This window comes from Poecilia reticulata, linkage group LG19 (assembly GCF_000633615.1).
Source record: "Poecilia reticulata strain Guanapo linkage group LG19, Guppy_female_1.0+MT, whole genome shotgun sequence".
NCBI classification, from domain to species: Eukaryota; Metazoa; Chordata; class Actinopteri; order Cyprinodontiformes; family Poeciliidae; genus Poecilia; species Poecilia reticulata.
Genome location: NC_024349.1, coordinates 13,184,312 through 13,200,017, shown reverse-complemented (window position 1 = coordinate 13,200,017; position 15,706 = coordinate 13,184,312). Strand labels below are relative to the sequence as shown.

The window sequence follows — 15,706 nt, the reverse complement described above, 5'->3', positions numbered from 1 at the left end:
CTTTTTTTTTTTTTTTTTTGATGTAGCTAGATTTCAGCGCGCAGTTTGGCTGCTGTCCCCCCCCCCTCTCTCCTTACAAAGAATGTGACTGACGCAACATTAATCTCCAAACAAAGACACTGGCAACAACTACTCTRCGCAATTTCAGGGTGATGAGGTGGCAACGTCAGTCCCCATTTCTCACAGGCTCCTTCACAGGCTGCTCCACTTTCTCCAAATTCTCATTTAGATCAAACAAAGCACTCCAGAAAGAGGAGGCGAAACAGTGGCGTTTAAATCCGTGGCGCACACTGGAGACTACTTCTTCTTCTCGTTTTCTAAACAGAGTCACGCTGAAAAGTTTTGAAGCTGCCATAATAAGGTGTGACCTACATGGGAGGCAGCCAAAGCCCAAACTCGGAGCTCMGAGCAACATTCTTGCCTATTGAGTATTCCAAAATGCACATTAAGAGCAAGAGAGCTTCTCCTCTGCAGACATAATTCTCTCCTGGTTGACACACCGCACTTCCTCGGAGCATGGCTTAGAATACATACCGCTTCCTTCAAGGCGAAAAAGCATGCAATATTTATTTTACTGATGCACTGTTTGGTACTTAAAAAAAATTGTTACTAAAAAAAAAAAAAAAAAATGCAGCCAGRGGTTGTAACATAATATAATCTTTCTGACACTGACATATGAGAAACATTCCTCAGCTGACGCTCACGAGTGACGGCAGCTGTTTGGAGGAGAAGTACTCTGAGGTCTGTTTTCAAATAGGTTTCAGCTGCAGAACTGCTAAACAACCATCCTGCTGTTTGTGTGGTTAGCGAGAAAGTGCCTGGAAATGCATCTGTCATGAACRCGGGAGGCTTATGTTTAAGAAAGGAGCGCACAATACAGGAAGGAAGGAAGATTTTAGCAAATCATTTGAAAGCAACACTTTTTGACAAAACCGAAATRAAAACATCTTGTTGCAGTAGGATTTCATCATGCATCAAAGAATAGAAAGGAGTCAGGACATTTGTGACTTTTCTTTTTTTYTTTTTTGTTGAGACAATTACGTCTGAATGGGATGTTTGAGGTTTAGCCTGGGACTCACTGACTGTCCTGTGTGGATATTTGAAAGGGGGTTGCTACTCTGAGTGGACATGGGCCTCATTAGGGGGCGAGTGGGCCCAGGAAGAAGGATTCCAAAGTATTTAAGCAAGACTGAATAACGGCGGCGCACTAATGCACACTGCAAATTTGTCATTCAAAAACCAAAGCATTATCTTTGATGTTGCAAGTGTGATTAAACAGGCATTATAAATGCCATTCAGTTTTTCCATCAGTATCGTACCTACATAATATTTTCATGTTTGAAACGTGGTTTTGCTTTCACCTGTGCTTTTCGGAGATAAATTCATGTCTTCAGGCCGTGACCTTTAGCGTGTAGTGGAGCAGTTCACAGTCGAGCGTGAAGCGGCTGGAGTCAGAGTGAAGTCCTCCAAATATCTGCCAAAAAAGAAAAAAAAAAAGGTGGAGATAGTCAGACTCTACCTCAGAAGAGGAACTCGGATACCTTGCATGGCAAAAGTACTCATGTCCCTTGAATTTTGTACATTGTGTGAATAATTCAATGATTTCTCAAATATGCATGAATGAGTCAACTGAAAGAGGCCACTAACAGGCATTTTGAAAAGCAGCCAGTCCAGGAATTCCTTTTCACTTTCTTTGGTAATGATTGTCTGTAGCCCCAAGAGAGCAGAGAAGGACAACTGTAGCTACTAGCTTCTGCACTTGTGACAAGATGGTTTCSACCGTTTYCATCKATGATCAGGGTGTATGYGGTGTTAAAACTGTCCTCASTTACAAGCACTTTTATTCGTGCTTGTAACCACAATTTTTCATTAATTGTGKTYTGTTGACTGCAAACTCCCCCTCAACTACAGGTGCCAATTGTATTTTCTGTTGGTCAGAGTCATTTTTTCCCCCTTTTCCACTGACTCTAGTCCAGAGGCTCACATCGGACTTTGACTTGTACCTTTAAAATTGTGGCAACTCTTTGAGATTTTTTTATTTTTTATTTTTTAGGTTTGTGCATTTAAGTGCAACACCAACATACATGTTTCCATCAACGTAAGAAGCATAAAATATTGAAATATTGCATAGTTCTTTTAAAACAGTCTGCTGAAGTTGTCGGCAGTGGCACTTACTGATGTCTAGTTACCTGACAAAAGAACAGCTTTTAAATACAGAGATTATTGCAAATTAGATTTGTTTTATTTAGCAAAATATATATATTTTTTGGGGGGGTGAGGGGGGGTAATTTCTAATGTGCATTCATGTTATTTAGTCTCACGAATATCAAAGATTAAAGGAGATGATTAAATATTAGACATAAGACAATGAAGCCACATTTGGCAAACCTGGATTCCTTCCATCTCAACCTGGGGCATCCTTCACCCTGTCAGCAAACCACCACCCCCTGGGTTTAACCCCATCTGTTCCTCTTGTCCAACAGTAGAAAGATAGAGAAAAAGATGCAAAAAATAAAAAAAAAAGACCACAGAGAGCCGTTGATGATGTTGGACAGAAACAGAAGAAGAAAGATGGGGAATGTTCTCAGCTTCCAGTAACTTTGTTTAAGATGAGAATGTTTTGCTGCTGGTCATGGGGGACATAAAAAGCATAGAAGCGATTTATTAAAAAGGGCTGCATGTTGATTTAAACACCTTTTCAGATTCTTGTTTTCAGAGACCTCAGCCCCTTTGTGCCAAATATTAAAATATAATGTATATAGATGGATGCGTGGACGGACAATGCAACAAGGAATGACTTCTGATAAAACTATTTYTCCAAAGTCGTCTTTTTCTATCCTTTTCTATTATTTTTTTTCATAATTTTCCACACAGTGTAGTAGTTGTCCTATATTTTGTGCAAAAACAGTCATCTGACATCCTGTCCACTGACATCATAGCTGGAAAAGGGCTGACTTCCTGAGTACTGGCAGACAAATTAAAGGAATAATTCATGCAAAAATACAAAAAACTACAAAAATATCCCTTTCATCTGGAATCAAGCTGAGCAGGCAGTTCTGGCTGGATTTGATTTAGATTTCTGCTTCTGCTGCAGTTCAGTGAATTTACTTTGCCACCCAGCTGTGACATATCTTCAAAAGATCATACAACTCTTGTCAGTGCAACTAAAGTCTAGCAGTAAAATAGTCCTTCTGAAGTTGTTTTATGGGAAACTTCAAGACAGCTTATAAGCATTCGATGCTCTGATCCAATCAGTCTAAATCGCTCTACTTTTTCTTTTTTTTGAGAAACGTTGCCATGACACAATCGTCTGCTGTCATTTTTTCTCCCAGTGCTAGAAAACGAAGGCGGTGAGCTGGGGCAGCCTCTTCTGTGTGGCCATGCGTGGGACAGCCTGCATCCTTACCATCCCTTCACCCCCTTTGACCTGCAGTTGCCACTCAGACTGACGGTGTCAGAAAAGCCCTTGTTTTGTTTCCAACCCCCCCCCCACAACCAGAGCGGAAGGTCGAGGTTCAGCTTGCAGCGGGTGGGAGAGATTCCTCCGTTCCGCACCGAGGCAAATTAGCTGGCTTTCACCGCGCAGACAAACATTTCCTCCTACACATCCACACTATTTGTTTATCAGGTATTGTAGTCAATAAGAGCTACATTATGCATGAGGCTACACAATGCTTAATTACACTTGCATGATTTGGATTCCTCATTCAAATTGGGTTGTTTGATATGTGGACAATTCCTAAGAGAAAACATGTAATTACTGCACTATTTCCATTTGGAATGGAAGCCCCTGCTCGCTTGTATAAGTGATGATTAGATTTAATGTCAAACAAACTCGCTCTGTCATTCATTCAGAAACCTGCTTTTAATGCAGACTTTGGGAGTTTCTTCTTCTTCTTGGTGTAATGACAGCATAAAAGTCTGGGTTGTGAATTTCATATCCTACTTTTCTGCCACATAACGCCTTCCTAACGAGGGCCACTTTGTTGGAAACCATTTGATGATGCAGCTTTTGAAAGAATGATTTGAATTTGAAAGCGAGAGGCAAGTTGTGAAGCCCTTTGGCTAAGTGTTGTTTTTCTGCTTCAATCCAAACTTTTCTATTTATGAGCACAAGGACAACCAAAATGTTTGGAAGGGTGAAACAGGATGGATGGATGGAGATGGATGGATGGAAAAATACATGCATGAAAGGATGGATGGTAGACGTGTATCCGTTCATCACCATCAGCCCATTAGGAATAAGGTGATAAGTTGTGTAATTTACCAAGTCAGATGTGACGAAGCTCYATTTTAGTTGTTTTGAACCACTGTAAACAGGCCAGAGTCGGGGGTGATCACACCTTCTACAGTAATCCTCAAAACAACTTTCMGCTCAAAATCGGCTTTCCAGGAAAGTTGGAATTCCACTCTTATTACCGTGTGGAATAAATGCTTATCCGCGCTCTACCTTGGGAGTTTTTGGCAGCAACCACAAAATCCTTTTCAAAGAGACTGAAGCTTAAGCAAACGGCGTGTGGCGATTCGGGTAAACGTATTGAATGAGCCCACTCCACTTCTTGCTGACATTAGCTTTTCAGTGCTACATCTCTCACAGATGGAGAATAAGATGCGTYCATATCTCCAGTATGTAGTGTGATGTCTATTTTTTCCCTTGTCCCACTCTTGAAATAAAAAAAAAACAAAAAACTGAACAGCAGGAACCCTAAGCAGTACAYAAACAGTGTGTTGATGCTGCCCTCTACTGGTGTTGCTGCAGCAAACCTTTGTAAATCTTTGGAAGAATTCAGATACAAATATGTAAATATTAATGTTTTTCACACTTGGCTGTAAAACATATGGCCACAGACTTTTAATTGGATTGTGTCTGGACCGGGCTACAAATACCCCTTGATCTACTCCGTTCCATTCGTAGCTCTGGCTGGATGTTTAGAGTTGGTGTAGAAGTCCAACCAGATCACCGCAGCTGGTACATTGGACCCGTTGGCCGCTTYTTGGACGAATGCTCTCCTTTCCCAGCCTGTAATTTTAGGGGAATGAACATGCCTCGGCAGGCTTGCAGTCATGTCATTCTCTTCCATTTTCAGATGATGGATTCAACAGTTGTAGATGTCCAGGGCTTAGGATATTGTTTTATAACCTTACCGTTCTTTAAACTTCACCACTTTCATGATGCGTTTCTTGGTCTTTATCATGTTTGTTTGGTGTGCTTTAAAAAAAAAAAAACATTGTAAACGAACATCTACATTTATACTTGGSTGACTGGATTCTTTCTTTGCTTGCACCGAGTTTTATCCTTGTCCTCACTTTGAGTTGATCTTGCATTAAAGGTTTCAAGTTGGTCTTTGTGGCCAGTGCCCTTCAACTTTTGGCTGTGCATTTTCTTCAAATAGTGAAGTAATTAGCAGGATCCTGTAGAACCTGGCTGCCTGCTGAGGAGGCAATTGCAGAATTTGATTCAGATGCACTTCTCCAGTTATGCATCTAATWGTTAAAAGACACCAGGTTCTCCAGAACTGGAGTTTGAGATCCCTGGTCAAATATGCAAAATCCTMATTTAAAAWAAATAAATMAATAAATAAAAAGTTTGCGGTTTTAACATGGAAAAAGGTCAAAAGAGCATGAACACTTTGCAAGACACTGCATACAGTCTTATAATTGGATAAACAATAACATCCAGATTTAGTATGTTTGCTGTGTCCATTTCAAAGTTATTTAAAACAGAAAAAAAGGCACATTTTTGCCTATGCCAATATTACAGTGTACTTAAAAACATTGTGATAACCGAACTCACAATGTCCAAGCATGTGAGCAAGATGAACACTGCAATTTTAAACTAAATTTAAAAAAAGAAAACCTTTAGCTTGGAAAGAAAAGCAGACAGTTTAACGTCCCAGTCTGAATCTGAACATTCATTTTCACGCTGCTAATGCTCCCCCTTTAAACTGTGAGCTGAAAAATCATCTCTTGACATCTCCCTCTCCTGTAACTGCACTTACCATGACATTTTATTCCTTTAGCTCGTAATTGATTTCTCCTTCAGTTCATTAAATTGCCCGCAGAGCACCTGCAGCACAAAGCTAGTTAGCAGAAGCCCAGCAGGAGCTTAATCCCTTAAAAAGAGGTGAATTAATGAGTGTTCGAGTAATGCATTGATTAAAGAATCAGTGCCTTTGTTTCTTTGCATGAATACTGTAATATTCAACAGTGTTAAGCACCAAGARSAGCACATTTTTTTCAATATTTTTCCCATCAATACAGATCTCAATGTAATATCCTTTGGCTGATTGTGAATCCTTAATCTTCTCCGTCGAGGAGGTTATTAAAGGAAGACATCCCAGGAGTGTTACTGTCCATCATATTCAAAAAGCTTATTGCAGATTTTTCATTATATCCAKGCCATGTTCAATAGCTGCTCAAGAAAAATGAAGATTTTTAGGTAGCTTTGCTTTCATACACACGATAGTCAAACAGTAAAAATGTACTTTTATCATTGAGGAAGTTTAGTTTCCAGTTTGTGCAAGTTGATGTAATAAATGCCAAAACACATCTGATTAAATATATATATATATATACACACACACACACACATTAGCAAAACTGCAGTACTTGAGGTACTGAGGTGATGGAAAGCACCTTGACATGTCTGCATTAATTAAATGTTGTAAGATAAGTTAAACATTTTATAGTTTAAAGTTGCATCCAATTTAATTTCCTCAGGAAAATATGGTTGCCGTTTTCATTCTTCAGGTCTAAACGTCACCTATYKAGTATCTATCCCATGGTGACCATCCTGGGCTGCTTGTTCAGGAAAAAGTCTCCCGCAAAACACCATCATGTTTAGGTTAGTAAAGGACCCAAGCACAGAGACTCATGATGGTAAAAAAAAAAACCAGCATTCTTTTAATGATAAACAACAAACTACTCTGTAGATTTACAGTCAGATCCAAGGGACCTAGAAGGACATCATGACAGAAGGATCCAGCGATAAACAATGAACATTCAGGAGCTTAGATACTGAGGAGTGTGATTGTTGACAAGAGGCAGGTGGTTGATTACTAACAGGGCGCAGCTGGGAGAGAAGGCAAACATGTAGACTGAGGGAAGAGGAACAATTAACACTAGAGCTGAACAAAGACTCGAGGAAACAAGCCAGAGGGCCAACACTGATCCAAGAACACAAAATCCACATGCACAAAGGACAGAAACCAAAAATAAACTACATGCAAAGGAATGCATTTGTATGCCGAGACCTTTTGAACGACTACGAACGAAAGGGATTGAACAGAATATGGCGGATATAAAGAAACAAAATGATCAAAGTACTAACACTCYATGACAGAGAGCTCACTACCTGGAAAGACAGGATTCATCCTGATTATGTTGCGTATTAACATGAATGTAGCTTCACCTAACCTGATGGATACAACGGTAAAGGCATCTAAAGTCCCCTCAAATCTCTCCTCTTTCTCACAGTCACTAAAATAAATAAAAAAACTAAAAGAAAAAAAATTGCAGAAAAAATGAGCCCCCAAACAAAATCTGAGACTAATTACCAAGCTGTTTACTTGCTGAAGGGGAATCACTAATTAACAACCAAATGTTTACTTCATGTCTTCTGTGTTCCTACTGAAAAATACATTTTTCTTATGTAATGAGAAAAAAAAAGTTTAATCTTTAATTTCTTTTTGGAAAAAAGGCTCATAACTATTGACGGCAACAGCTTTGACCAGCTTTGCTTCAACTCACTTAAAGTAAAACTCAAAAAAACGAGTAAATACTCTACACGTTTATTCACGTCAACATTCCAAACATTTGGACTAAAAGCATCTTTCGTAAATCTACCTTCTTCTCTAATGAATAAAAGAGAAACCCGCAGCAGCTGTTCCATACGTTTCAGCACACTTGCGTGGAAAACATGCCAACAGAGTTGTTTTTTGTCTTTTTGAAAAGATTACMCAGCCGACATCACGCTAAAATATAGCATCCCTGAAGGTAAAGCAGCAGAATACATCTGTAAACATGAGTGGTGTGTTTTATCTCTGCTGCAGCCCCACCACCACCCCATCAGCGGCTTAGTTTGAGCGAGGTGGGATGAACGTCGCAGATGTCGAACCACTGCTGATCCACCTCCTTGTGTGGCATCAAGCCATTTCGCGGCAGAAAGGGCCGGCGCCAGCGTTCGCGGCTGCCCACCACTCGCCAGAAGCGCGTGCCCTTGAGCAGAAAGAGGGCATTGTGGGAGTAGGAGAAGTAGGCAGCGTCGACGCTGCCATCTGGATGGTCTCCGCTCTCCACTGGAGGGAAAACATCTCGGATGTGTTTGGGGAAGCCACTCGCCAAGCTGTTTGTTTCCACGCTGAATGCATACACCTGTTCAGACGGAGAGAGTTAGAGCGTTTCGCAAAGCGGAGATCTGACTAATTACAAATAACAGAGAAAGTGTAGGACTTTTGTCTGCTTGGATACGCTCTCAAAGGACACTAAAAAAACAATTACCCAGTGCTCTTTACAAGATATCATTTCCTTTCCAACTACCAGCTGTCGTACTGTTAAAGATTTAAATGATTGGGTGATGTCATTTAATAATCTGTTCTCCCCTTGCTTYGACYTTTACTGCAAAGGTTAAATCATTAAACTGCACTCACTTAGTTAACTGCATGTATCCAAGAATTTGTTTCTTACTTGGGTTCTCCTGAAGAAGTAGATGTGGGAGTCTCTCCTGTCATAAAAGGCCGAGTCAATAGGACTGGGAATCCCYGGGAAGCCCTCAGAAATCAGCCTCGGATAGCGGCGGCCCTCAGAGTCGTGCCTAAACACCCGGTCGTTCTCGCTGTCGTATCTCCAGAACTGCGGACCTTCAACAGCGACAGGCTGTCACACGGACTCCCCCTCAGATGTCCCACTTGTAGGAAAGCGGTGGAAACGAAATAGTTTCTCTACCTTTAAAGAAGTAAACGGCCTCTCTTGTTCTGGACCACACGTGTACGTACGCGTCTACTCCATCGCCGGGAATCCCGTGCCAGCCAATGTGCAGCGCGACTGGGTCCCCGTACCGCGTCCTGTTGTTTCTGTTCTCGTACAGCCAGTACCAGCCGTCTCTCATGAAGTACGTGTTGAAGCGGATCGTTACGTCCCCGTAGGGCGTCTTCTCCTTCCTGATCCAGTCGAACACAGTGCTGAACCGGCCTTTACAGCCACCTGGTGGGGGTCAAACGTGAGGAGAAATAAGAAGCAATTACAAGGATAATCTCATGTAATTGTTATGCTATCTCTATCCCACGCTGAATCTCTTGGGATTTTTCATTGAGTGTGTCCAAGAAGTGTTAGTATTAGAGCACCATATAGATGCTGAATAGCTTTCCTGTCCATCCAGTCCATCTCAAAGCTGGATTCATGGGGCAGATAGCTGGGCTGCATTATGGATCCAGGCCTGTAGATATGAGGCAGCCCCAAAACATGGCCGATCTCATGAACTGCTACCTAAGAGGAAGGATATGAAAGGGGGCAGTCAGTCGACATTTTGATTTTCCAGTAATTGGCTACACTCGGCACGCTTACTTACTTTAAGGAGGCTTATACCAGTGTGAGAACTGGGACCAGTGAAATGTTCATCATCGTCAAAATGGATATCTCCCAGGAACCACGCGTGGGCAAATTCCTGACCAGTGCCATCAAACTTTTGATTACATCCCAGATGTCTTCCTGTGAGGAAGGGACAATGTGAAGAAAAAGAAATAAAAGCCAAAATGATTCTTTTTTTATTATTATTAAAATTATTACTTTTTTTAGATTCAGATTTGTTTTATCTACATAGTCTACATAAGATTCCAGTAAGCTTTTACTCTTTATCATTTATATAAATTATAAAATAATCCAAAAACTAAAAAATGATTTTCAATTAGGCATCAAAGGGCTATTTGATTCATTCTCATCAACTTTGTCAGCCTTATTTTAAAATCTACAGTAGTTAGTTTGACTGAATTATTCTACAATAAACAAAGGAATTTTTAAAACATGAATTTTAATCTGTGAAAACCACTAGCACACAACTCCCCTCCCCCCAAAAAACCCTGTTTTATCATTGACAACATCTAAGGCATATTGTGGCAATTTAAAGACAGAGTATTGATTCCTCTAAGTATTTATTAATGCAAAATAATACATTTATTTCCCTGAAATTCTTTTCTTTTCTTCCCCCATCCTCAGTTTAAAAATATTCATACTCGTTAACTGAGAAAACATATTCTAGACTTGACAAATACCTTTTGCTGTAAGCATTTCTCCAGGTCCTTTGGTTTTTTCACATCTAGAGACTGAAACACTTTCCAAACAGCTCAAGCTTGATCAGTTTGGATAAAGACCTGTGAGCATCAGGTTTTTGTTTTTTTTTTTAATCTTGCCACTCGGATATATTTAGGTTTGGACTTTGAATGAGTCATCCTAACACATAAATATGCTTTGGTGCACAGTATATTTTCACATCACCTTTTGCATATTGGCTAGAAACATCCATTTTGGGTTCATCTGACCAGAGCCACTTTAAGTTAGTCACAATTTTGATTAAATACATTTAAGTTTGTTGCTGTAAAACACTCTGGCTCAAAAGTTCACTACATTACTAAAACCCAGTAAATTATATACAATGCATTATGACAAAGTGAGTATATGACATACTGACTAATGCCCACCTGTGCCAAAGCCCAGCTTGATATCAACATCCTCCAAAGGTGACCAGGTATCTTCAACAAATTCCAGTGGAGACACCTCACTCCACATTCTGAAGGCCAACCTGAAGATGTACCTCTGCTCATCAATGGTCAGYTGGCTGCTGTAACCTTCTCCAATTAACCGCCACCTCAGAACGTCCTTAGAAAACGCCATGTACCCAGATTCTGCCAAATCCCGCCTTTGYCTCTTTTTTGACACGAGATCAGCAAGGTGGCGCCTTCCGTTCTGYAGAGGTTGAGTCTGGCTTGAGCTGCTGCTGTTACTGTTTCCGGTTGGATTACYCAAACTATTGTTTTTGTGTGTATCATTTGAAATAGTCAGGAGGCTTTCTGTATTGTTAAAATTTAATATGTCGTCTTCAGAAGAGTTTGACGAGCTGCCAATTATGCTGCTTTCTGTGTTRTTACCGTCAGTCTCGTCGAAAGTTTCATTCCAACTGTTTTCCAACTCCGAGYCACCGATGCTCTCRGTTACGACATGGGGATTTGGGTCTGTCTCCTCGTCAGGAACCCCACACCKTGGTTTGTTCATTGCMTCCTTRGTGGCATCATCAAACACTCCTGTAACAGGCAGTCCAGATACCATTTGAAACTCTTTAAGGGCTGAAACAAATGCTTGACTCTCAGATTSACTTTTGTGGACYTCGCCATGACTAGTTTTAGGTATGTCCCTTGAAAGAGGCACTGAGGTTCCCTCTTGGATTGCAGTTTGAAAGTCTTCCAGGAAGTCATCACTGAAGGAAATGTCACTTTGTTTCATCTGGATCTCCTCCCGCTGGGCTGGTTTGATAAATCCATACCTAGAAAGAAATAACTAAAGGGATATCCACAAGACAATTATTGTAAAAATACTATGAAGCACATTGAGATCCTCCTGCTGAAACGTTTTCCAGTTATTTTTTGTTGTCTGCAGCCAACAAAAAACATCAATTTAAACATCAAACCAAGGAGTGTTTTCATAATTCTATGGCTGCGACTTTTGCTAGTCGTAATTTTTACATTGAATGAGCCCTTAAGTATGTTAATATTAGCATATCATCAGTGTGGGCATAATACACGTACCATGAGCACATCAGCAAATTTGACTAAGGTTAGCTTACATGATTTTTTTTTCCATTTAAGCTTCATTTAAATGTCAGTAAAACTGGAAAAATAAAATTTAAATAATTACCTCCGCTTCATATTCGTCTGTTATGACAGGAGCTTGGTGAGATTTAGGAATCTGCATGTCGGAATGATCCCGGTTGTGGAAAAGTTTCTCAGCATGGTTTGGGTTTGTCAGAAAAACTAAAAGCATCAGCTGAATAATAGTCAGCATCGTGTTTCCAGTCGACTCGTTGACCTTTGTGGAGGAACCAAGTAGTCCAAGGACAGAGCAGCACTTCTTTATAAGCAAGTCCTGAGTTTCTACACACCCACTTTYAGCCACTTTCCTTAGTTGTGTGTGAAAAGTAAACTTCTCCTCAGCGAATACAACTGGATGTGTTATTCATGGTCCAGTTGTTTAGATAAACAGTCGCTAACCTGTGGACTGGGTTACGATCTCACTTTCATGTGAACAACAAACRATGCMAAGAACCTTTGCCATCATCACCTGTTTTCAACAAAACACAGTTTGCCATGTTTAATCACATTAACCAAGCTTTATTTTAAAAACTAATCTTAACACTAACAGGTTTGAAATGAAATAAACTTCCTTGACCCTTCATGACACAAAMCATTTTTTCAGTGCAAATTTTAAGTCCAGCAACGGTGACATGAGCAGCAAAATATTAAACATGATTTGACATTTTTTTTATACAATGTTGAACYARACAGACAACAGATAGATTGGTCGGATTTAAAGAGCAGAYGCCTCAGGATGGTCGCTGTAGAGCCGTGGCTATCGCTGCTGCCAAATGCTCCGCCGTTGGCTTTTCAGCTGTGCAGCTCACACAGAGGCCTTCCGCTGCCATGGCGTCCCGTGTAGTCGCCCCGATGGCGGCAAACTACAGACAAATTGAGTCAGACACAAATATTTGTATTCAGGCATCCTTAATCAATACTTTATAAAATCACATTTTGMAAGGCGTTTGCGAAACGTCTCTAYTTGTTTTGCAAATCTAGGSTTTAATTTAGAGCCACAGGATTACATTTCTTATGATAAAAGAGATATTTAAAATGAACTAAAACAGATWGTACATATGGGCATTTATACCGGGATACATTCAGTAACATTACTTWAAAATTTTGCGCTATACCTTTATTTCATTGAGTTGTTCACCCGACAGACTTCGCACTGCTTCCAGGCAAAACTTCACYCCGGATGGACTGAAGAAAGCTATACTTGCTGGAGTTCCCTGTGAGTACATAAGTAAGTTACTATTTATAATATATTAAACAGCTTTTTTTTTTTTTTTTACTTGGAAATACAGAATAAGTTTTGGTTTCACCTGCTCTGTGAAATAGTTTTTCAGATTTTTCTCAAGATCTGGATGTTCAGCCGTTTGATAGACAGTCAGCGTCTCTAAGGGAACCCCTGGAAACAAAGAAATAAATCCCCCGCTGTGACAAAGGTAGTGCAGTTATTATCTCATTAATTAGCTTAWCCCCAGAGGGCATTTATGGACTTAAGTTTTAATTGTGAGACACAATAGAAGAAAATGCTTACCATTTTCCCTTAAAGCCRTGGGCAAGACTTCTCTTTTAATTGAGCCACAGGGGAAAAAAAGCGGCGGGATATCGGTGTCCTCTCCTAAGACAGAAAGAAGGACCATGTCACAGTGCTTAATAGAAATTTTCAATTTGCCTAATAAACGTGAGAGAACAGTACAGATSACATCATACTTTCAATAATAAGACGTGATAGGACATCAGCTGTCCCCGTGTCCTCTCCCAGAGGCTTCAGACCCAGGCTTTGAACTGAACAGAGCAAAGCAAACAGCAAACAGAACAAAGATTAACACAAACCTTATGCTGATCATCCTTCACTAGACCATCTTCTTTATGTCAAGTTTTCATGTAACAATTTTTGATAATAGAGTGATTAATCTGTCGTGTTTTGCATTGCTTATATAATTAAATCAAACAATTTCACTAATTTGTGCCTTTTAGCAATATGCTTATAGCTGTATTATATAATGAGAATTGGTCTCTTCCAGAGCAAACCTTCAAACAGTCTGCAGAGATATTCAGCAAACCCACTTGAGAGATCATGGGAAGAGTTTGTGAAGAAATTAGAAAGAGGTAAGGAATAAATGGAGAYGTTGTGCTGATTTGTACACAATCTCTTGCCAAAGTATTTAGCCAATTTAGTCACTTTAAAATAAACAAAAAAAAACTAAGACATATTTCATAGGGATTTCATATCACACACCAACACAAAGTAGTTTAAAATTGTGGAGTCAAAGTAAAATCAGGCTTAGTTTTCAAATGTGTGTATCACAAAAGAATCCCAACAAAATATTCAAGTTTCATGTTGAATATGAAACATGAAACTTGATATTTTCCACAGATATRAATCTGTGGAAAAGTTGAACTACTACTATTGCAAGGCCTTGAATTAAGAATATCCTGCTCATCTGTAAGACAGCGCTACATCCCAATCCACATGTTTAGCTGAACACGTAAAACACCTGCAGTTTTACACGAGCAACCGCAAATGATGAAACAGTAAAAACCTCATTTTAAGCAAACAAGGTTAAAACGTTCCATTTTACACATTACTATGTGTCAAAGAAAGTAAATTCAGACTTTAAAAAAAAAAAAATAGACAATGGAGAAGTTAAGCAAACATTGGGARGTTTTCCACCTGCTTGTTGTCTGTATGTCACAGCAATCTGTCACTTGTGTCTAACAACTGGCTGATCGTACTCAAACCTCTTCGCACATGTCTGCAAGCACCAGGTGCATGTCACTCTCAGATATAAATAGTTTATAAGGTGCAATATCCACTAGGAAYGTTTAGGAAACGCTGATTTARGAAAATTGTGCTCAACGGCTTACCYAATGCTGCAGTTGCYTTCCCGACCACATATATGGATTTTGAGTTCCATTTGTCTTTTATGGATTTGTTCCATTCTGGATAAAGAAGACATGTTTTGCCAATCATAATGTAAAATTGAACTTCCAGAGAAATACACTACAAATATCTGCTAATGCTTAATGCATGTGCTTATTTTACGGGATAAATTCACCTTCTCTCCTTCCTCCCATGTCTAAACACATCTTCACAGCCTCCACTGCTCTGGGACTGGTAAAGATCAGGCCACCATGTTTCTCTGGCTGGAAAAGCTAATAAAGGCAATACATTCTATTTTTAARAACGTGTTAAAAAGCCATGTTTATTTTATGAATTTATGATAAAGTTTATTTTTAACACAGTACTCATATTCAAGGTTGTATTTTCAGTGTGGGAGTATGCACAGACTACAATTTTGAATTGTTTAACATTTTTTGTTCCAGGGGTTGCAAACATAAAGGTATTTCTGTTTATAATGGGAGATATTTATTCCTTTGTAATGAAACGTACCTTATCAGAAAAGGTGTTCAATGAGACAAACTTAAAAGACAAGACAGGGATGAGTGTTGCTTTGTGTCCWTGCGATTCCAATKCCTTTAGATGCAGAAAATGACACGTAAAAACCATTTCATCAATCACATTACTACAGCTTCTTCTGGATTCGGATARGAGTGCTTCTACCTTCATGTAGGGATCAGGTCCAGATTCCTCATCTCTCGGCTCTTTAAGTAGTAATACATGCATCYTGGCAAAGAAACACTAGRTAACTAAGAATACGGAGAAAGTAAGATTTTAGGTTCTTTTGTTGAAAGGGCAACGGAATACAGAAACCCAAAGTTGAAAAACGACTACTGATAGTGGGTGTGGAGGCTCTTATAACTCAGTCACTCCCTAAAACTGTCACATACTGATAACGTTATTGACTCACCCTTACTGTGCTGGTGAACAATAGCAAGTACTGGTAATATTCACTAAC

The 15,706-nt window shown here is 39.7% G+C and overlaps 2 protein-coding genes across 2 annotated transcripts; both read right to left on the bottom strand.

The window, feature by feature from the left end:
- Nucleotides 1-6,882: 6,882 nt before the first annotated feature.
- On the bottom strand, nt 6,883-12,293 carry mmp21 (matrix metallopeptidase 21). The gene is made up of 7 exons (XM_008437127.2): nt 11,929-12,293; nt 10,692-11,544; nt 9,566-9,705; nt 9,342-9,483; nt 8,944-9,201; nt 8,686-8,858; nt 6,883-8,373 (listed from the first exon to the last, which is right to left on the bottom strand). The coding sequence occupies exons 1-7, from the start codon at nt 12,046-12,048 to the stop codon at nt 8,068-8,070; spliced, it is 1,992 nt and encodes a 663-aa protein (XP_008435349.1). The 5' UTR covers nt 12,049-12,293; the 3' UTR covers nt 6,883-8,067.
- A 65-nt stretch (nt 12,294-12,358) lies between these two features.
- Nucleotides 12,359-15,700, bottom strand: uros (uroporphyrinogen III synthase). The gene is made up of 8 exons (XM_008437125.2): nt 15,241-15,700; nt 14,906-15,002; nt 14,715-14,789; nt 13,557-13,631; nt 13,381-13,464; nt 13,163-13,248; nt 12,971-13,069; nt 12,359-12,718 (listed from the first exon to the last, which is right to left on the bottom strand). The coding sequence occupies exons 1-8, from the start codon at nt 15,472-15,474 to the stop codon at nt 12,587-12,589; spliced, it is 882 nt and encodes a 293-aa protein (XP_008435347.1). The 5' UTR covers nt 15,475-15,700; the 3' UTR covers nt 12,359-12,586.
- Between the last annotated feature and the right edge of the window lie 6 nt (nt 15,701-15,706).